At 37.6% G+C, this 20,463-nt stretch overlaps 2 protein-coding genes across 4 annotated transcripts; both read left to right on the top strand.

Annotated features, from left to right (window-relative positions):
- Positions 1–1,213: 1,213 nt before the first annotated feature.
- LOC149034117 (uncharacterized) lies at positions 1,214–14,812 on the top strand. 3 transcript variants are annotated; one of them, XM_089193094.1, is made up of 4 exons: positions 1,214–1,398; positions 2,423–2,500; positions 9,776–9,883; positions 12,056–14,812. In XM_089193094.1, exons 1-4 carry the CDS (start codon positions 1,353–1,355, stop codon positions 12,181–12,183), a joined length of 360 nt encoding a protein of 119 aa, XP_089049220.1. In that variant the 5' UTR covers positions 1,214–1,352; the 3' UTR covers positions 12,184–14,812. The 3 variants fall into 3 exon arrangements, 1 of the variants encoding a protein (XP_089049220.1); XR_016182733.1 differs by lacking the exon at positions 12,056–14,812 and having other exon boundaries at positions 1,214–1,444; positions 9,776–9,824; XR_016182732.1 differs by lacking the exon at positions 9,776–9,883 and having other exon boundaries at positions 1,222–1,444; positions 12,056–12,196.
- Positions 14,812–15,533, top strand: LOC149034116 (uncharacterized). The gene is made up of 2 exons (XM_089193095.1): positions 14,812–15,000; positions 15,081–15,533. The coding sequence occupies exon 2, from the start codon at positions 15,132–15,134 to the stop codon at positions 15,531–15,533; it is 402 nt and encodes a 133-aa protein (XP_089049221.1). The 5' UTR covers positions 14,812–15,000; positions 15,081–15,131.
- The last annotated feature ends 4,930 nt before the right edge of the window (positions 15,534–20,463 follow it).

Here is a 20,463-nt window from a genome sequence, read left to right as displayed (position 1 = left end):
CAACGAGAGAGTAACCCCACAATACCACAGAGCCTCAGGGGAGGGGAACAGGTAAATTGTTTTTGTTAGCCAAATAAAACTCTTCTTCCCCCCACCCTACCACAGGTGATATGTTATGAACGGTCCCCCTTTTAACTCCCATGAGTGACCAAGAGAGAATTTCTCCATACAATATCGATACAATATCAAGCAGACAAGTGATGAGAATAAAAGTAGGGATTATTAGTTGATCCAATACCAAATTCTCCAAACTAACATCACAAGAACTATATGGCAGACAGTAAGGAGAATTACTAATGAGATATTGGAAGGGTTAACATTTCACGCAGTGGACGGTAGCTTCCGAAAAAACCTTCAAGGGAGGAACTTTACGTGAACGCTTCAATTTGAGGTGACGGGGAAACAATTTTAAGTGGAATTTAGTTTCGCCCTATATCTGACGAGAAGAAATCGCACGGTGCCTTTGTCTTTGGATCTATTTCACTTGAATTTTCAAAGTTCTCCTAATTTGGAGAAAGGCTACGAAAATACGAGAGAATTTAATCCATTCATTGTGATTACAAAAGCATCATTCACTTTTGTGGTTTGTACATGTGGTAGATATTCTTTCAATTTGAGGGGACATAGCCAAACAAACGGTTTCGTATGTGAGTCCATTTCCGTGAGAACCACACAACGAGTCAATTTTTAACTCTACGACCGCTGGCCGACGATAGCGCTGATGTCTTGAGTTAAAGATCACAGGTTGTTTTGAAGTAATCCATTTAATTGCCATCTAATTGGCAAGCTGCCCTAGAAGATTAGCACCAGGAGTAAACGCCATTGTTTGCCCAGTTGTCCCTTTAAAAAGACAAAAGCACGTCATTCTGGATTTTAATTTTACTCCAGCTGTGGTTTTCCGCCTAGGCGCGTTTGTTTTGTTCTTTGTTGGGGTGCAATTTCGCTAATTCATCAGAGTTCCATAGGGAAAAAAAATTCTTTCATGGAAATTTCATTACAGTTGTCATAATTGTTTCTCGGCTACCTTAAGGTAGAGAATACCAAGCTTCTAGCTGTACAAAGAAACCTAAAGGACCGTACGTTGAGTAATCTCTCACTGCCGTTTTACTTTGCCTAAACACCATGAGATCTTAAAATAGCTCATTCTTGCGTTCCGAGTCGATATGCGTAGCGAAGCAACTCAAGCGAAATAAAAACAAGTATTGTATGGGAAGAATAATGTAGGAAGGAATTTAATCAAGGCAGAAGTTGTTTTGAACGGAAGCCGTAGTGGAAACAGCATGTTTTACTAAATGAAAGTTACTTTAAGTGCCTTCTACGAGAATATCTTACTTCGTCACTGAGCCTTCCAAATGAACAATGGCTTTAGCTCAAAGACAGACGCCTTTCAAATGAAATGTATGTACACGAGCTGGTTTTAAGGATCATTTGCGTGGAATTTTAGGTAACCCTTTCTTGTTTTTTAGGGGCAATGAGAAAAGCTTTGGAGCTCATATTTACTGCACGGGGATGTCGTGTTTTCTGTTACATAGTTCGTTCCGTAGCTCTCTGGCGGATGCAAGTCATTGTTTGACATTTGAACAACAAGCATGAGCGTTTGTTTTGATTGATTTATTAGCTAATTTTCTCTCACTGTATTTTTTACGGTTTTGGATGCGACAATTTATCATAGCACACATGGCGGCAAAGTAACACGACAGTATAGTAAAGAGTATAGTGACAGTATAGTGAATGGAGATCAGTCTCTTGTTTTGAAGCAGAGAAGGAAACACTATCATATCTTAACCTTCGTTCTAATTCGTCTCTGTTCTTAAAAGAAGTGTATTAGAATTCTATTTTTGGAACGTAGTATACTTCAATGAGTATGGTTCACGCGACGAATCATAGAACAACAGAGGCGATATTAATGAATGTTTGCGGAGTGTAACTGTCTCAACATGCGTGAATAAAAAATAATGAGTATTCCTGAAATCAATCCTCGAGCAATCATCTTAAAGTTCATTAAACTCTTTGAGCGATAGTAAACTTTAGCGTTCTAATTCTTCCTCTAACTTTTCAATACTTTAATGAGTTGAAAGGCTTGAAAACTGGCAATCGGGGAATCGTTTTTTTTTTATCTAAGTTCTCCATGTCGGATTTTGGGTCAGCTCCTTACCACGTGGAGTTCAGCGCCACCAAAAGCGGGTCGATAAATGAATAACGATGTTTTTGTCAGTGTCAAATAATCAAAAGAAACAGAATTTTACAAGGTATATTTATAGTTCAGAACTTCTGAACCTTACGAGCAGCGAAGAGTTTCTGGGCACGGTAGTATTCAGAGGCTTCGCAATGGTGAAATACTTCGAGATCACAAAAGATGAATTATCTTAATTGACGATTTTAAAAAGTAAGGCATGTCACAATTTTCTTTTTTTTTTTTCAGGCCCAACTAAAGAGAATATTCGTTCATGTGAAGAGTACTTTTATGGCAGTCACATTTCCTATGGCTCTTTGATCTCAGGTAATGTTTTAATTTGTTTTCGTAGCCTCCTGCCTCTCTCATGATAACATACAATTCATGGCTAACCGCAAAGTTTATAGAAGGCAGATTACTATACCACACGGTTATATTATGCTTCTTTAAGTAGAAATCGATAATTTTTGAAATGTACAAAGATTACTAAAAAGAGGCACTAAGTGGAAATCTGCCTCTCTCAGAAAAAGAGCAAATTAAGTGTTTTTTTTCCAAATAATTCGCACTCAAAAAGAACAGTTGAGAACTCTCAATGATTCCAATCACTTAAGCCTCGAAAACTTTCTTGAATTAATCTCATGAAAAGATCTGTCTTTTGATGAAAAATATACATCTTTAGTTTAAGAATATAAGTAGAGCTCTATCGATGGCATTCCTACATGCATGAGCGAATAAAAGGAAGCTTACAGCACGTGGAGCTCTGATGTTTTGATAAACTGGTCTGTACTAATTTCCAAGGTTATTCAAGTTACATTTTTGCTTCTTCAAAGTAGATGTTCACATGTCAAAGTGGTACGTTTCCTTTCCTTACCTTAGATGTAAACTTTTGTCACCAACCTAAGTTCTTTGGAACTCTTCAATTTCTAAAACTCTGAGATGAAGCGAGAGAAACTTTTCCCTTTTAATGTATAACGATTTGATGTAGCAAACGATAATTTTGTCGAGTTCTTACCTATCGCAAAGCCCTTGCTATTGTCTCTGTTTTGTTTGCGCATTAATTGATTCCAAGTAAACTTGGACGATCTTTTAGGTCAAAATTAAAGCGTTTCTGTTCTCAAATTCTAAGCCAAAGGATTTGGAATTGATATTCAAGTTAGGCTACTCAAGTGAAAGCTGAGGAAACGTACCTTTTTTCTTCCTTTTCTTTCACCAAGGATACATTTGTTGATTCTTTGGAACGCTATTTGAATAACAGTGATGAACATAAATCGTCTTAGAGAGCGAAATTGTAATTCAATCAAATTGAGAGGTGGGGAAAGCTTTTAACTCCTAAACGGACAATGAATGTTCAAGATGTATCTATTGATTTTCGGAAACTGTTTCCCAAGATTTCTCCAGATTTTTTTAATACTGCGCAGTTCTCATTAGATTTTTTAACTTGTGTTGGAGGTTGATCTGCAATAACATGCCACTTTCCCGTCGCCAACAACTGTACACTGTTTTACGAAATTATAAGCCATGTGCTCTTGAGTTACAAAACTAACGCCCTTCTTAAACGTGGTCGTACCGTGCCACAAATGCTTTCACCTGAGAAACAAACTTTCGCACAGAGTTAAGCGTACTCCAAAAGATTTTCTCGGCGGGGAGCTTGTTTTTGTCCCCCCCCGGCCTAAAACCTTCTAAACTCCGAGCACGAGTGGTATTAACAATAGATGTAACAGTTGAGTGACGATATAAGTACTTTAAATTTCGTACATGTACACATTGAAATGCCTACCTTAATCGTTGCAATAATTTTGGTCCAAGGCAGGTGAAGGTTTGAGCCTGAATTTTATGGTTCCTTTAAATATGATTTCTTGATCTCGTCACGAGCTGATAAACAGCCGTTTGTGTATGTAGTGAGCTTACAAAGTGTATCAGCCAAGAAAATGTTGCTGTCAAGATTAAGTTAGCTCACGAAGTATATCACTCGAGAAATTGTTGCTGTCAAGATTAAGAAAGCGTTTTTTCTGTCGAAGAACGTAAATTTTATCTGCGGCATGCTTGTAAGAACGTACTGACACTAGTTGACAGAGATTACATGATTTCGCGCCGTGAAAGTCAAAACCCAAAAACAGCAGGGCTGCCTTTGTTCTTCTATAAATCAAATCTTGCCGTTAATTGTACGATTCATCCATCAATCTGTATAGCTCAGCGGAATATTTCTCCTCTACTTGTGATGAACAAAGGCGCTTTTGGAGAATTAAAGAATTATAATGGAGTTAGCCTCCGGCGTGCTTACCCAATATCGCATTACATTGACACGAGGGAAAAAGGCGTGGTCCGGAAATGGGTGTAAAAACTTCGCGCGATCCACCGGCGTTGTTACTCTATACAGCACAGCGTGTAAGCGAATCAACACTGTACACACCTTGGTTTAAATTTTCAAGCATGTGCCTCTTTCTTTAGAGAGTCAAGTTGAGGATGATCTCTAGTATAAAGTTCGGGGACACATATGGGCGTACCACCTGTTAGACACGCCTGGACCAGCCGCCTTGGTTAAGAGTTTCCCCTTTTGAAGAGCATGTGTTGATCATGTTCCACACATGCATCACACATATGCTTCATGCTTCATTTCATTTGGAAAATGTCTTCGAACTCAGTTTTAAAACTGCATACTTTAAAATCCGGATTTGAACGAAGACATCAACAATGGCCTTTGTTGTTTTGCGGTACCATCATCAAAGCGTTCAAAGAACTCTCTTAAAAAAAAAAACCTTCTAATTTCGTAGATCTACTTCTCACGCAGCGTTGGTTTTCTTCACAAAAATATTTGAAACTTTTTTGTTTCGCTTGTGATATTCTTTGTTATCTAAAACAGCTGCCAGTTCTGACAGTGAGTTTATTTTTATTCTTGATCACACACTTGGTTACTTAGGTCTTTTTCTGAGAGGCCCGAAGTTTTAAATACTTAGGACTACTTTAACTGAGTCAAAGTAATTTATAAGCCAGAGAATCTAACAGACAGCGTCAAGATTTAAGTTATTTTATTCAAATTACGGTGTTTTTTTTTCTAAAAATATAACATAGTGTTTGGTGAAAGAAGCGTCTTAACCCTAAGATGGCACCAGCTAATTTTAGTAAAAGTTATTTTCAAAGAGGGCAGAAATCGTGGCCAAGGTCACTGTTTCAAAATACACGAATGGAGAAAAACCTGACGGGAATTTTATTTAGCAGTTCTGGTACCTACATAGAAACATATCAATCATCACTTAGAGGGCCTTTGTATCCAAAGCCACAAGTATTGTAAATAACTCCTTTCAACTCAACCACTGAATTCATCAGATTTGGTTGAATGCTGCCTGAAGGGATAAGTGGAGTTGTCGCGGGAAAAAATGTGAACAGTTTGAAATGGTGTGGTCTTTTACTTGAAACGAAAGTGAGCAAATAAAGATCAGTTGTCATAAAGATTCTTTTTCAAGAGCGTTATCTAAGGAGTGCAACATTCAAATAAAATTTTATCGAAAAGAACCGGAAAAAAAGGAAACACTTCGATAAATAAAAGCTTGGATATCCTCTTTTATGAACTATTGATGTTTTCTCTGTTGATTTCCGTTAAATCGGAAGCTATACTTGACACCACGTGCTAATTGTAAGTATTGGAATTACTTGACCTTGTCAGTAATAATAAAACAACTTTGTTTGCAGACATGTTTGTCAGGGTATTCAATATTTTATGTATCTTATACCATGTTAACCGGACTTTAAATAATTCTCTTTAATTGGAAACTTAATTCACAATCATTAATCCAACATGCATGAAACATCCTCTGTAGAGATTGCGCAAGAACTGTTGAAAAAGTACTCAGAGGAGCTGAAAACAGAGGAGGTTATTTGAAAAATGTAAAAAGAAAAGTTTGCTGTACATTAAGGTTGAAAAATCTTGTTAGGAAACCTTCTAAAGGCCATGTTACTAACAGTAATTACACAATAACTTGAGCGAGACTCACTTTATAAAAAAAAATGGATCGTACGAGAGTATGACACAATTTTTTTTGTCTTTATTGTTTGCTGTTGTAATAGCTTGATTTACAAAATGTTTCCTCCCCTTCAATTAAACCATTAAAGCTGATATAGTAAGGAAGCATAGGCGTTTAATTCCATTCATGTATTTTATTGGGGGACAAAGCTTTCCTATAGATTTCGGATATTGGGAAAGATAATATAAGGTACTGTGAAATCTTTTTTTACCCATTTAGACATCGACCTTTTTACAACTTGTTAAATATTACATTCATCACCGCACTGCAGTTAGATCATATGCACTTTCTGTGTGTCTGACTTGTTTACAAATTTCGATAGAAAAAAATTACACCCCGTGTCAACCAGGCAGTAAGGAACATCGACCATGCTTCTCCGAAGATTTTTATCGGTTCCGCTGATGAAGTTCTCTGTTTTTTAGTACCGTAACTCAACTTATTTCATACAAAAAAGCTCTAATTTGTAAAGCAAGTCTCTGGAAAATAATTTGTGTAAGCAGGGTAGGAAAAACTTACATTTACAACTTCATCTTCGAAAGGAGACGTGCTTGAACAAAGCATTTCTGAGAGTTGTCTTATGTATTCTTGCGCGAGTCGCAAAAGTTCTAATTTAGTCAATTTACGTTTATTGTTTGTGCTTGGGATAGCTTTTCTTAGAGCTTCCATTGCATCGTTAATTGCTTGTATACGCCTCCTCTCTCTGTTATTGGCCCTAATACGGCGTAATCGTGGCTCAAGGGAGGTACTTTTGGCAGATTTCTTAGGTTGATCATTAGAAACTTCGTGTGGGTAGTACTGCTGCTCATTACAGCTTGTCAATGGGTTCACCGCCGGCATCGCAAGGCTTGGGGTCGCCGTCGCTGAGAAATTCTTGGTATCCTGAAAAAACCACTGATTTGGAGATGCTGTTTCTTCCATAGTGACACCAAATGTAGGCCTACTACCGGAGGATGTCCCAAACATGTACCTTAGCAACTGTAAACCAATATCAAAGACAAAAACGTGAATACGTAACTCAACAAAAACTCTCGGAAGTACATCCTTGAAAGAAAAAAAATATTTCGCAATAGAGTCGCCGGTTTAAAAATTCCATAACCCTTTAAATTCTGATAAGCCTAATTTCCAAGGTAAAGAAAATCACTGGAAATGTTAGAAAACACCACTTACCACGACTTAAGAGATTATGTCAAGGAAAATACGATCACTCCTTTTTAGTCGAACGCAAATATTTGACTAGCGTATTTTACGACCAGACGTTGAATTTTGTTAGCTAAGGCAATGATCCATTCTTGATTTTATTTACGATGGGGAACAAAACAGAGCTTTCTTCAACCAATCAGAAGTGACCCTTAAGTCAAGCTGGCTCCAAGACACGGCACTAAAGTGACATAAGAATGAAGAAAAAACCAAAGCATTTCTCAGCAAGAGGGAACAATTGTTTTGTAAGCACTTTTATTTGCCTTTAATGACTTAGCATTCGATATAGCGAGGTCCTTTCATTTCGTTCTATCTTCTATTGTTGCTGCTCGCCACATGTAAATCTCATTCGCCAGAAAACATATTCCTTAGCCCTTATCCAGGCAACCGCGAAAGGAATATTGCTTTTGGAAACAAAGCTTTTCCATTGTGCAGTCGTTTTTATTATTAACATGGATAAAGATCAATGATGGCTTTTTCAAAAATCGAATTTTATCGTAAGAAAGAATTCAGAGTGAGTTAAAGAGCTCTTCTCTGATAGAATTTAAAAGCCCACTTCTTTTGACGACTTATGGTGTTTCACAGTGGCGTTTATTTGTTGCGATACGGGAAAAGGTTACTCCATTTTTTGTTGTCTCTTTACGTCAATGCCAGATAGTTCTGCGTAAACAATAGGCAGATATGATCCCTGTAGTTAAATCAACGGCAGGTGGGGAGCTTAATGCTGATTGGACAAAGAGGAACGTTAAAAAGGCCGCGGAAAAGTTCCCACGGTTGAAATTTAAGATCACTTTAAGACACATGGTTGGAACAAAGACACCTCGATGGCACATGCTTTCGCTTAGTCCCTCGTATACTGTTGGTAAACAATGCACCTAATTTAGAGAATTAGAATTGAAAACCTTTACAAAGACGTTTTTCAAGTTAACGTTGAAGTCTCACGCAGACACGAATTTGAAGATTTCATTACAAATTTCTCCATGACCATAGTCAGGAGAACTTGACGGAGAGAAAGCGAACCTTACCAAGGCTGAGAAAATCACGACACCGTGAGTCAATTCCGCTCTTAGTAAATGGCCTCGAAACATCTTTGAGTTTGACCAAATTTTAATAAACGGACATATTCTAGATCAAAAGCTTAAGTAAACAAGCTAACAAATCGAAAGTACGGTATTCCGTATTAATCTTGATTTCACAGCCAGTAAGAATGAAAGTGGAAATAAATACATCTAGTTTCGCAAAATAGGTTGTAAATGATAAAAAAAAATTGGACAAAGCGGATCAAATTTTTTTACAATCAGCCGCGCACAGCGTTAAGAAAAATATTAATTCAACCTCATTATTCATCGCTTCTCAACCAATTTTAATTTGAGAACTGCTTGGTTAGAATGGATTAACTCAGATAAAATATTTGCAGTTTAAAACAAGGTTTGAATAAAAATAACAACTAAGAGTAACCTTGTCATAGATGATTGCTTTGCCTAAAGGATTTTAGGATTTAAAAGAAAAGCTTCGCGTAAAACTACTGTTCCCCAGTCAAGTTCACACTCACAAAAGCAGTTTTTGGTTTCTATTGAGAACTCAGTTCGCTTCTAATCGAACTCAGGCTACATTGATGTAACGAAATGACAGCGCTAACGTACACCTTGGAAAAACTATTTGATCAATCGGAGAAATCGAATCACTTCTAGAGTATGCGAGAAGATTCAATTTTGACCTTCCGCCAGTTGAAACAATAGTGTAACAATGGTTTTAAGGGCCTGAACTGGCCATTTGCCATTATGATCAATTGGCGTACAATTAACCACACTGTTCTGTAATTAGCCGCGCTTCTTCATAATTTAGAATTTTAAGGCTCAAGGTTTCTTGTTCTTATAATCTCCACATGGCAGGATAGTGGTTGAACCCGTTGTTACAAAAAGAAAATGCTTGAACAAATTTGCATATATTTAATCAGTCTTATGGCATTTACTTGAGAAGTTACTGTGTAATAACAGTTTCAGCTACGAAAAAAACAGAAAAAAAAAAACTGGCCGGAAGTTTTTATGGCAGCCAAGGCAAGTCAAGCTTTAAGCTAGGTACTTTGACTTTGTAACCAAAACATATATTATCAATAGCTTTTGACAAAACTGAATATGTGCATTACAAATCAAACCTGTCAACATCTGTGCAATTAACAATTAACGACAACTTTAAGAGAACTTAATTACGTTATACACTATTGTACAAAGAGTTTTAGAACGCGATTAACTTGTACTGTACCCGTAGACAGGTGTGCTCGAAATGATAAACCGACGTTAAACAGACTCAAATTCTCCTCAACATGAAAGATTTATCAGTAGTTCAGTACTATTCAAAATTTCACAAAATTATGTTTTATCCACAGACCATCAAAACCAGAACGAAAAATATTTCCAGACGAAAGTACTGCTTTGTGGCTTTTTTGTATCATGTCTGAAGGTTTTACCAACAACCGGAAAAGCTAATGTAGATGGTAATGTAGATTGTACCTAATAAAGTATAAGCAGCTGCACTTACTTATTAAAGTGGAGCATGATAAAGAGCTGCTAAATAGTACCAAATAAAAGTACTGCTCAGTTTATCGTTCATTTGAACGGTCACCCAGTACTAGATTTAATCCTCAAAACTAAAAGTTTGCATCAACTTCCACAAATGAGCATGATAACCAGTACCACATGAGAGTAAGGCTTGATAGCTTTCAAATGAATGGTCACAACCCAAGGTTTCATGTACAGACATAACCTTGGAACCAACCAGTACAGCTTTGTGAATATGAAATTAATGCTCAATTGATCATTTTAAAATCACCACATATCACAATAAACCGGATAGCTACCTGGCAAAGCACCATAAATGCCATCACATGAAATCGCCCCTGTTCATGAGTAACTTTCATTGGAATAATTACACTCTTGGGCTTCATCTACAGACTTAATAGTTTGAACTGCCATGTACAGCTTAATATGTAAACACACCTACATGAAAGACTTTTGCAGTTATTCCAACACTGAATGGCTACAACTACTTTAAACAGCATGATAATCATTGCCACGTCAAAGTAGTGATGCTCAGTAGCTTTCATCTAAATAGTCGCACTCCAAGGTTTCATCCACAGAATAGGAAGCAGTGGCATCTTTTACAGCATGGTAAACAGCACCACGTCACTGTAATGTTCAGTGATTTTCACTTGAATGGTCATGCACTAAGGTTTGAAGAGACTTACACGAAATCATATATGTGAACTGCGGTAAAAGAAATGGAAATGAAAGCGATCTCATATTAACTTCTTTATCCGCAGTTCCCATATGTGATTTTCATATATCCACAGTTGGTTATTCATCACTTTGCGGGTTTATTTGGAACCATCATAATGACTTACTCCCATTTGGCTTGTTAGCTCACTTGGTAGAGTACTTCACCGGTATCGCAAAGATCATGGGTTCAAATCCCGTGCAGGCCTGAATTTTTTCAGGCCTTATTTTCACCACAACTCAAGTACAACGAACAGAATCTTTTCAAAATTGTGCACTAGATAGGATCCAGCCACAGAATTAAGAGTTCGAACCGCTGATTTTAAACAGCACAAACCACCCTAGGTATCACCTTAAAATTCTGTTTTTTCCCGCTCTAATTGAATTTTCCATAAACATTCATTTATTAGCGATTACTTCGATCAACAGACTGGAAAGTTATAAACACCTAAACGAATTGAAAGCGGCAAGGTTGAGAATGCAACTCAACTTATTGCAAACTAAAGCTTTAATGTTACAACGCAGGAGTTCGGTGTTTTAAAAAACATAAAAAGCAAATAGAAGCTGATGAATTATTTGGATGATAGCAGACCCTCAATCAGCGTGACTGGAGATAAAGTTCTTTATACTGACCAAAGCTTCTTAAAGTGTATAGCTTTGATTAACGGAAGTTGAAATGTCTTACTTCGGCTGTTTTGTTATCACAGACATCATGGTAAACGTGTTATAACTTACGTCCAAAAACAATTCAAATATCACTTATGCAAGGCGGGTGACACCCCAAAAGAGCTCTTTCTTTAATCGTAACTTGCATTTAAACAAAGGTTGAACTGAACACGCGCAATTCAGATCTAGTCACATGTTTTACAAAAATGAAAAAGAAATTCTGTCGACAGAAGGAATATTTTAGTTTGAACATTAGCTTTCTTCGTTATACCTACATTGTCTTTCTTGGGCTAAAAACGACAAAATTTGGAAGTAAAATAAGTTGCCACGGACAATTTAAACTTATCAACAAATAGCCCATTCAGAGTCCATATAAACTTGAAAGCGAGAGATTCCTTATCATCTCTAACGAGTACAATATGTACGTAAAGTAAGTTATGCCAATTTGTTTCACTTCAACGGACTCTTCCAACATAGTAACATATCGTAGTCCTTGGCCTTACCCTACATCTTGGCAGTTCGGAAAGCCGCAAAACTCTAGAATAAAAATGTTTTATTTCTAATCGGCAGCGTCCATCTCCATGGTAGCAACGAACACCCTCTCCGAAACAGCTGTATAGAATTCATTTATTCCGTCGAAAGTTAATTGAAAAATTTAATCGTTGCTGGCTATTTTTTACTGCTTCTGAACTGCTATTTATTTCGTGATGTTTATTCTAAACCGACAGGGAAAGCTCACTCCCAAGTTGAAGACGACGACACTGAGGCCAAAATGACTTGGAAATATGCTGTCCACATCTTGAATATAGATATGAAACTCTGGCTAAGAAATTTTTATGGTATTACAAGCCCCTGATGAACCATCATTTCTTTCTTTTTCTCCGGATAATGACATTCCTCCTTTAGATTCGATATACATTAGTTCCCCTCACAGAAAAATAAACAATGAAACAAGGGAGAGTACATTACAAGGAGTGTTTGTATGTAGAAGAGTAACTGTTGCTTTTCTAAAGGAAATGAGACCTTTCTTCTCTCTTTAAGGGAGTAGTATATATCGGACAAAATTTGACGACATCATTCATTGTTTTTAACTGATCAAGCAGCATATTTGAAGGTGACCTTGTTTTAAATTAGAGAAGAATGAGCTAAATATGGTTAAAATAACCTGCTTCATTAACCTCGCTTTTCCGCGTTTCAGAGGTACAAACATCTGAATTGTTATCTCTGCCATCAAAAGGTAGAAATGAAATTAATCACTTACCGCAATTTGAGATTTCAAAGAGATTCCGAGCCCCCCGAAAATTGTATCTAATATTGCTGAACATTCAATTGAAAACAACTCGGCCATTGCATATTTGCTTAAATGGCGCGAAACCACAACGCGCGGCTCACAAACAGCTGCTCCTCGATCCCTCCTCTGGCTAATTTTTAAACCAATCTCGGGCGCTCAAAGGAAAAAGAAGAGAAGCGGGATCTTTCAATGTCACAGGTAGGCGGCATGGTTACTGAGCAAGATTCAAAATGGCGGCGTCCACAGACAAAGTGTTTGCAAATTTGAAGACAAATTTTCTAAAGGTTCGTTTGCTCTTTGGACTCTCAAAACGCAGTTAAGGTCATAATTTTAAAAGCGAATATAAAATTATATGGTCTCTTGAGCTTAAGTGTGTTGTCTTCAATACGTAATGAAATTAAAAAGACAACAACAAAGACAACTTAGAGGTAAAGTTTGCAAATAGTCTGAGTACAGGTCCGTTTTTAGAGGACCGTGAAACACAACGCGCGAACTTACCAGTGTCCTCCTTATATCGCTATCGTGAGATATTTATTATAACAAAAACGTTAACCTTCATTTTATCATTCGCGTTGGATTTGAGCGATCGAGAATTGTTGAGTTTCTTCGTCAAAAGAACCAACGAAAATGGAGCTGGTCTTCTCTTGATCTCACCTGACTTCTGAGGCGTAGGATTCAATGAGGTCTGTGCGAAACAAACTAATACAGACCACGTAATGCGACGATTAAAAATTTTAGCGGGTAGTTGCAATACAGGTAGGTCCCTTAAATTTTTTTCAGACAAAAACCTTTGGCTAGCAACTTAAAGTTTACAACTCACAACGAGTTTTGAATTCAAGGTTTGAAACGTCACTTAGACAAAAAAAAGTCTTACATAGACAAAATTATTTCGAATGTGTTTGTTCCCGCTAGACTTCAAGTGACAATTGCAGATCAAAAAAATTTATACTGTAAATATGCTTTACCTTTAGGTTTCCGACGCCAAGTTATTCCCTCAACGGAACGGCTAAATATTATTGCTTGCACCGGGTGTAACTTAATTCAGAAGCAGATCACATGGTTTACTGGTTTGACATATTTAGTTAGTACTGCGCATGAATAACTTTGAAGACTTGAATAAACCGTCCATTTTTGCGAAGGAACCTTCAGAAACGCAAGTAAAAATATAAAAGCATTCTTAATCATTTTTTTCTTAAAATCGTCACATTCACGCGGACACGGATTTGAAGTAACTTTTTATGTTTTTCATACAACAACAACTACAGAGGAGCATAACATCTTTCGCTTATACTTATCACGGAACCCCGTTGAGATACACGCCGGCAGAAACAATTAGGAAACATCAACAAAATTAAGAAACATATTACATCAAACGAGATAGCGCGGAAACCCTCTGATTTCAATAACTCTCTTTTAGAGAAAAACACAAGAAAGAAGAGATGAGAATGCAAGGAGAAAGATCTTTCATGGAATGGTTTTAATGAAACTCTACGAAACACTCTTTCAGGAAAACCAATAAACCAATGAAGAGGAACGAACATTGTCTTACAAACAAAATCTTCTGAGGGATTGACATTTATCTATCGTTTCTTGCCATCGCCTAAGGAGAAGGAAGGGGGGGGGTTCCGAGGATTTTGCAGGGATCACCTGGTTTTCAGGGGGATATGGATGGGAGATCAATCGTCGCTAAAGGAGTGAAAATAGAGGGAGAGGAGTTTAAGAATTGAGTATTTCTTTTGTCTCATTCACTCCCTCTTCCCTTCAACATTTCTCCTTTAACTCTTTCACTCCAAAGATTTTATTAGCAATTCTCCTTACTGTCTGTCATACAGTTCTTGTGATGTTGGGTCAGAGAATTTGGTATTGGATCAACAAATATCCCTTGACAGATCTTTTTTTTTTAATTCTAATTACTTGCACACTTGATATTGTATCGAATATTGTGAGGAGAAATTTTGCCTTGGTCAGTCATGGGAGTTAAAGGGTTTACGAGCCTGGCCACTCAAGTAAATTATCATTTATCTTTTTTTTTTTTCTTTTTTTTTGCGTTGTCATGGACCGAGACGAGGTCGAATGATGGGAATGTGCATTGGTGGAATCAAAGGGGACGATAACATGGAGTCTACATTGCCTTGGGCACCGTGACTCAAAAAGGGTGTTTGTATCAATTTATCTCTAATGATTTAAGGTTATTCAACCATTTTGAATACCTTTAACTGTTCGTCGTACTATACAGACAAGCTGAATTCTGGAGAGCTGGATCGAGTGATTTGGTTGGTTACCATACCACCTAGTTTGTTTTTCGCAACAACTCTCGGTTCATTTCGAGAGAAAAACCGAAGAGGAAAAACAGACTTCCAGCATTTTGAAGACATCGTAACAGTAAGAAATATCTTTTTAAACCATTGATTTAAATCTTCCCGGGAGACTTACCTTAACTGTGACTTTCCGAATTTGTCTAGGTGGAAAAAAGGTACGCTTCCTATCAAGGACGTCGAAAAGTGTTGGTCAAAATGGGCAAATGTTTCACAAAGCAAGTGAAAGAAAAAGAAGAAAGAAAAAAGATTTTAGGCATCTCGCTGAAAAAATTTATCACATGCCCCGGACGATGGAGCTTAAACAAACGTCATAGTTTCAGAGGTAAGGAAGAGAAACGTGATATCGATCTCCAACATCTTCATTTTGAAAACAACAAAAACTCTAAAGGTGAAGAACCGGCGCAGACGACCACAATGGCGGCTGAAAGAAGACTGAAGAAACTGCAGATGGAAAGTCCACCGGGGTTCGAGAAATTCGACTCCGAGGTGGATTGGCAAACCATCGACCCCGAAATTTCCCTGAAACTTTGGGAAGATGTGTTCAAGCCGCTTTATACTTTTCCTGTAATGAAGAATTTCCTGGAAGATTCTGGGTAGAAATTAAAAAAAAGAGGCATTTGAAACGATGGAGAAAAAATTTCCTACTCAAGTTTTATACATTCTATTAGTCAGTTTGTTGTGATAGTTACGACAGTACGACAGTACGACAGTACGACAGTGTCGGCGTTAAAAATGGCATTGTAACATTTTAGTCTTGTTCACCGTATGCCATGCATGTAATATAAATTCTGTTCCCACGACACTAAGTTCGATGTTATCAGTAATATAGTGAATGTTTACACTGGTTACTTTTGCCAAATATAAACGACTTGTGGTTTAATTCGTGAAATAAAACATTTTAGTCTTATTAATCTGGTGCATTGAGTTTATTTTTGATCAGACGTTTTCGAACTTGAAAACAAATAACCAAACCAATAGTTAAAAACACTAATTATAATAAATTCAGCAATGGATAACCAGTTTAACTCGTTTCCGAGAAGGTTACGATATACCCCTTTGGCTTGCCCCAATGATTTTTCCTCACTTAAGAGCCTCCTTAATTATGAACAAATTGTCTCTTGATATCGGATCTCTTCTCTGAATCTATTTAGAAAATGACAGGAGCACATTATTCATCAGGGGCTCCTAGCAAGGATCAGTATAGAGGAACAAATTTTAAGAAAACATAGGAACTTTGCCACAGTAATTCAACATTGCGTAACACTAACTCACTTGGGGACAACGTGGTTACGATCAGCTATCACGTAATTTCAGTTTTTTTTTTTTTCTCAAAGGGCCTTATGAATTTGGAGGGCAAAGGATCAGAACGAGAAGAAGCTGGGTCAAGACATATGGCGTCAAATCTCTCTCGCCCAGTATATATCTTCTCGTTTCACTCGTCTTGTAAGTTTTTCCGTTCGTTAAGCGTGCATAAAAAAAAAGTGAGTGAGCAATTTCCACTACTGCGTAAACTTTAATACCATGAGGTTTGTTTTTAGTCCAAAAAACCGCAGGCCTGTGCGTTTAAGTTCAAGGCTGTAAAGTTCATTTTGAGATCGGTAAAAAAATTTTTAAGGTAAGTTCACGTGCGTATAAAGAACCGAAGATATGATCATCATCGAGTCTGCTTATGTAACAAACAGACTACAAAATGGCTTCCGGAAAAACACGTGATATTCATTTCTACGAGGCCCGAAACAACATCACTACCTTTCCTTTTTCAGAAATTTCCTGAAAAATAGAATGGAAAGATCACAAGATCTATTTTATCAAGGCCTAATTTATCGCTCTTTGATGATAGGGTTAAGTTTTTGATATATCGTGATCAAGATCAAAGGAGCGTTAAATAATTTTAATTTTATGCACCGATTAATTCGAGCCTCTTCAACATTACCCTTCAGGGCAACATACGGGCATTTGACTGTAGTCCGTGCGCGGGGAGAAGTGAATTGACAAAAAGGCTCTCCAGGGGGTGGAAATTTTGAACCTTGCCTGGGTGGGGTGGGGAATTGGTGCCAGAGGTTTCAAGTCTTTTCAGTGGAATATGCGTGTTTTAGTTTTAGAAATGGAGGGTTTAAAGGTTAAGCCGAGGGTTCGATTTTTTGAGCGGATGGCTGCAGAGAAAAGGTCCTCAAGAAGCTGAGCAAAATTTTTGAAGGTATGTTTTAAAAGGAGAGTGTCCATTTAAGTTAATTGTTGGATTTTTAGGCCGAAGCTTGAATAGTCAGATCAATTGCTGGCCAATGAGAAGAAAGACACGTTCGCTGATCTGGCCGGTTTCCTAGAACATGACCTGTTATTGAATAGTGAGTGAACAAACGCTGTAAAATGTATGACAACTTCTCTCAAGCAGTGTTGAACATAATTCATTTGGAAGCATTGCATTGAGTTGCTGAACGCTTCTGGTATGATAAATTTTAACGTCTCGGAATGATGCTTGTTAGCGAAAAACCCAACGGTGGCACCAAAAACGAGTACATCATGTCTTTCCTCCCACTACCTTAAAAACATTTGTTCTTCAGGAGGGGTTGCCCGTTGGAGGCGGGAACCGATCTTTAAAAGTTCAATTTTCACGGGGGGTTGCCTGGGGTAGAGAATATTGAAGCGTCAACTTTATTGACGCATTGCGGATAAAAGGATCGACCTGGAAATTGAGAAGAATTAAACAATAATTAGACCAGTAATAATGGGTCTGGGGCTGAGCCATGAAATAATTGTCCGTTCTCCATGACAAATGTACACTTCGCACAAAACCAACGTCGAGAGTTGTCTGTTACAAATGGGGACATGTCCAACAAAGGAAGTGAAAGTGCATGCAGGACGAGACGTTTTGGGAATGAAGCAAGGCAATAAACCCAATGAAGCATCAGGGTAGTGGAATAGAAGAAAGAAAGAAATATAATAAATTTTAATAATTTAGTTGGAATTGTAATAATGAGTAGGTATGATTCAGCATGATTTTTGTTTTTGTTGTTGTGTTTTGTTTTTTTTTTGAGGGCCATTATACAAACTACCGGGCTACGGGTGATAATGTATTTCTCCCTCGATAAATAAAGTATTTGTTTGTTTGTTTGTTTGTTAGAAGCAAATATCAGATTTTCAAACAAAAGGAAATAACGTTTCGACACCAAGAACAACGCAAAATCCAAAACGATTAGGACGAGAGGTTTTGAAATGTCGCAAGGTGGCAAACCTAATGAAGCATCAAGGCGCTGGAGCTGAAGCAAACATCAGATCATCAAACAAAGGCAAGTCACATTTAAAAAACCACGAACCGCCAAGACCAAAACGTTAACGCCGCAGATAACGGAGTGTCATCACCCCATTGAGACCCTCATAACGTAAAAGCCATCACCCTATTGAGACCCTCATAACGCGATACAGATTCTCTTTAAAACGGCGGAAAAAAAGGCTGCGCGAATTACAGATGGTATGTCCTCCTAGGTTCAAAAATTTCGATTCCAGGCTGGAATGGCTAATACTCGACCCGGAAACTTTGCCTGAAATCGAGGCCAGACAAAAAGGCGTTCAAGCATGCGATCGACGTTCTCTTACTGGCATTTTACAATGTCGGTCGTCAAAGGTTTCGTGGGGGGGGGGGGGGGGGAACTTTTAAAAATTGCTCAAGGCAGAGGAAAAATGAATCACATGCGAACGTCTGAAAGTTCATGAGAAGATCAAAATGATAAGCCGAGTCCATTTTTAGCATCCCTAGGGCATACTAGATGGGGTCCCGAACCATCGCTTTACCGAGTGCTCTTTTCCCATAAATGGCTTTGTAACTTTGGTTGAATGCCTTCCTCTCAGTCAAAATTACGGCCACCAAACAGAGGACTTCACAACTTACGAACGTCCATTTCGCTAAAGCAAAGGTTGAACTCTGAGATTTGTAGATTCAATAAGGCTGAATTCTTGTTTTAGTGGGGTCCATTTTTCAGTAAAAGAAGCTATTCTGGACCTAAACAGTTCCTTTCGAACGCCATTGCTCTCACTAGTGGCTATAAAGCCTTATAATATTTACCGCTGGCCACGAATCATCGTGGCTGTTCGTGTGTTACGGATGAAAGTCTTAATCTTTAGCGCAAGATCACTGGAATCTTGGGCAACTTGTGCTGCGAAATTTCTGGTACGTTTAAGATACCTTTCCTCGGATGTGTTTAAATTACATTTAAGATAGTTATTCATCTATATTGTTCGTATTTTTGCTGCAGACATGTCAGATATTGCACCCCTCGAGGAAGGACCAGTTGAACAGCACTTGCCACGTCACCCGTGCGCCTAATCCTGTAATTCTTTATTTTGTAAGTCTGTAATTTGACTCAGTTTATGGTGTACCATAAAGAGAAAATTAAAGCAAATTTTAAATTACAGCGGACAGTAAAATTTTAATTCAGTTAACAGGTGTTAGTAGGATTTAAATGTTTTTCTCTGTTTTGTCCTACGGTCTCTTTTCCTGATCGTCGTTATTAGTGGATGTCTAAAGACTCTGAACATGGAAAGGAGACAAAAAGCAGATTCAGAGCAATAACAGGATTTGAATGGAAAAAACAAATCAATAGACGTGTAGACTGAAAGTGCGTAAAAGCTGTTTTATAAGCATTTGGTACCTGTTCTTTGTCAATCTATTTTTTCTGTCTCAACCGACGGTGTATACAGTTAATAGGCAATTAATTAATTTCCACTAAGGGGAAATTTATTACAATTTCTTATTCAGTTTCAATAATTTTTTGTAGTAGAGGTCAATAGATTTGCGGATCGGCAGCGAATTTGCTCCTCAAAAGCGTGATTGCAATTTTGACTCTTGCGAAATTCGAATTTCAGAACAAATTGTCATTCTAACATGATCGAAAACGGAAAAATGTACCTTCAAACTTTCTGGTCATGTTTGAAATACTGAGAGAAAGAAGCTTACTAATTTTGTCTCATTGAATTTTAACCGATTTCAGGTCTTCTTCGTGACAATTTACTCCTCTCTCCATGCTTTCAATATCCGATTTTCGATGAAGGTAATGCTAAGTGAATCCGCGGTGATAACATGTTTCAGTGCGGTTTTTTTTTTTTAATGTTTAATGTAAACTTTGGTACTTTTCTTAGTTGGGTGATACTATTCCATATCAAGACCCTTAGTCTTGAAAAAAAAATTGCATGAAGGAAACGAACGGAGGAACGAAAGAATTTCTTTGCATATAAATTTATTTTGTCGGTTCTTTGAACCATGACTCGAGCTGCAGCCTTTTCTCAGCCTTTAATTGGATACAAATGAAAATGAACAGAACTGATTGACTGGAACTTAACAGCAAAAGTTGCCTAGTCTTCCATTCGAGTACACGGAACTAAGCAAAACACATAATGAAGCTGGTCTGTATATTTTGTATTAACAACGAAAGTTGTCCCAAAATCTTAATCACCACGGGCTGCAAGTTATCGAGCCAAAGGCCAAACCGAATGTTTATAAAATGATAAATTTAGGGGAACAGCGGCAGTTAGC

This window comes from Pocillopora damicornis, chromosome 14 (genome assembly GCF_964200805.1).
Source record: "Pocillopora damicornis chromosome 14, jaPocDami1.2, whole genome shotgun sequence".
Lineage (NCBI taxonomy): Eukaryota > Metazoa > Cnidaria > Anthozoa > Scleractinia > Pocilloporidae > Pocillopora > Pocillopora damicornis.
Note: the sequence above shows the minus strand (reverse complement) of the source record. Positions and strands in the feature narration are given on the sequence as shown.